This window comes from Trypanosoma theileri (assembly GCF_002087225.1).
Source record: "Trypanosoma theileri isolate Edinburgh chromosome Unknown TM35_Tth_14_V1, whole genome shotgun sequence".
NCBI lineage: Eukaryota > Euglenozoa > Kinetoplastea > Trypanosomatida > Trypanosomatidae > Trypanosoma > Trypanosoma theileri.
The window spans coordinates 195,800-197,200 of record NW_021639856.1 but is presented as its reverse complement, the minus strand read 5'-3'; the positions used below and the strand labels follow the sequence as shown (position 1 = coordinate 197,200).

Here is a 1,401-nt window from a genome sequence, read left to right as displayed (position 1 = left end):
GAGATGTTTCTAAAGATTAAGAATGGAATGATACAGTTTTTTTTTTTTTTTGGAGGGGTGGGGAGGGGGAATTTCTTCTGTATATGGCAATAAAAATAATAATGAGAGGTTACAATAACCCCTTAAAATAAAGAAAAAAGAGTGATGGAATTATAAAATACTATTGGGTTTGAAATCTAAACGAAACAACAAAGACAACAGCGGTCAATTTTTGTCGTATTCTTTTTGTTATTTTTCCCTTTTTTTTGTATTTAGTTAAAAGTGACCCTCATGTGAGAAAATCATATTTTTTGTAGAAAAAATAATAAAAAAAGCTGAAGAAAGGTTTTGTCTGAAGTATTCATGAATATAAATATTTCTGATTGTTTGGGATATTATTTGGAATACACTTTTTTTTGAAATGGATCTGATGTTGTTGAGATTAAATCATAATCGTGGACATGTTTTTTCTGTTTTTCTTTCTGTATTAAGTTTGTTCTTGTTTTTATTTTATAATTAAGATAAAAAAAAATACACAAAATGAAAAAGAATATCTCTCTACAATAAGATTGTGTTGGGAATGGTGTAAATATAAAATCCTCATTTAATTGGTTGTTGTTTTTTCTTTTAAAAATAAATTGTCCAATGAACTTGAAATCACAGTGGTGGTTTCTTTTTTTTTTTTTTTTTTGGTATGTTTCACTGGCTGCTGAGGTGGTGTTTCTTCTTGAGATTGTTCGTAAAAAAAAAAAAAAATGACTTGTTTCTTTTTTTGTATCTTCATCTTGTGTTACTTGGGGCGATTTCTTTTTGTTCTCCATTACATTAATGTCGATGTCTTCTTTATTATTTTCGTTCATGCAATTCTTTTTTTCTCAATATATATATATATATATATATATATATATATATATTTATTTATTTATTTATTTATTTATGTATTTTTATTATTTATACAGAATTCTCTGGAGTATTGGTATTTTTTGTTTTCTACTGTTTTTTTTTTAAATAATCTTTTTTCCTTCCTTTTTTATTTTTTTTTTTCCTATAGAAGTGAGTTTTGCGTCGAATTGATATCGTTTGTGAAGCATGTCGGAACAAGACCAGTGGCACGAGTTGGGAGAGAGCGAACAAGATTACCAAAATGGGCACAAGGGGGAAAATTCAGAGTCAGGAGCAGGGCAACCAGGTGAATGTCCTCACGAGAAATACAAGGCTGGTTCTGCCTCAGAAGGTGCGTACCAAGAGGAACTTGATACAGAAGAACAAGGAAATACTCCTGAAAATGGTCGTGAAAGCGGAGAGCCGGAATCAACTGAATATCCAAAGGATGAATCAGAAAGTCAAGCTGCTCTTGCTGCAGAGGAGAATGTGAGCCAAGGACAACAACACACAGAACATGATGTTTCTGAAAGTGGTGTC

General features: G+C 30.6%; 1 protein-coding gene across 1 annotated transcript; it reads left to right on the top strand.

Annotated features, from left to right (window-relative positions):
* Positions 1-1,068: 1,068 nt before the first annotated feature.
* On the top strand, positions 1,069-1,401 carry TM35_000141780 (uncharacterized protein; the record flags this gene model as incomplete). Its single annotated transcript, XM_029025623.1, has 1 exon — positions 1,069-1,401. A coding segment is annotated over one exon (333 nt), but the record flags the coding sequence as incomplete, so codon positions are not given.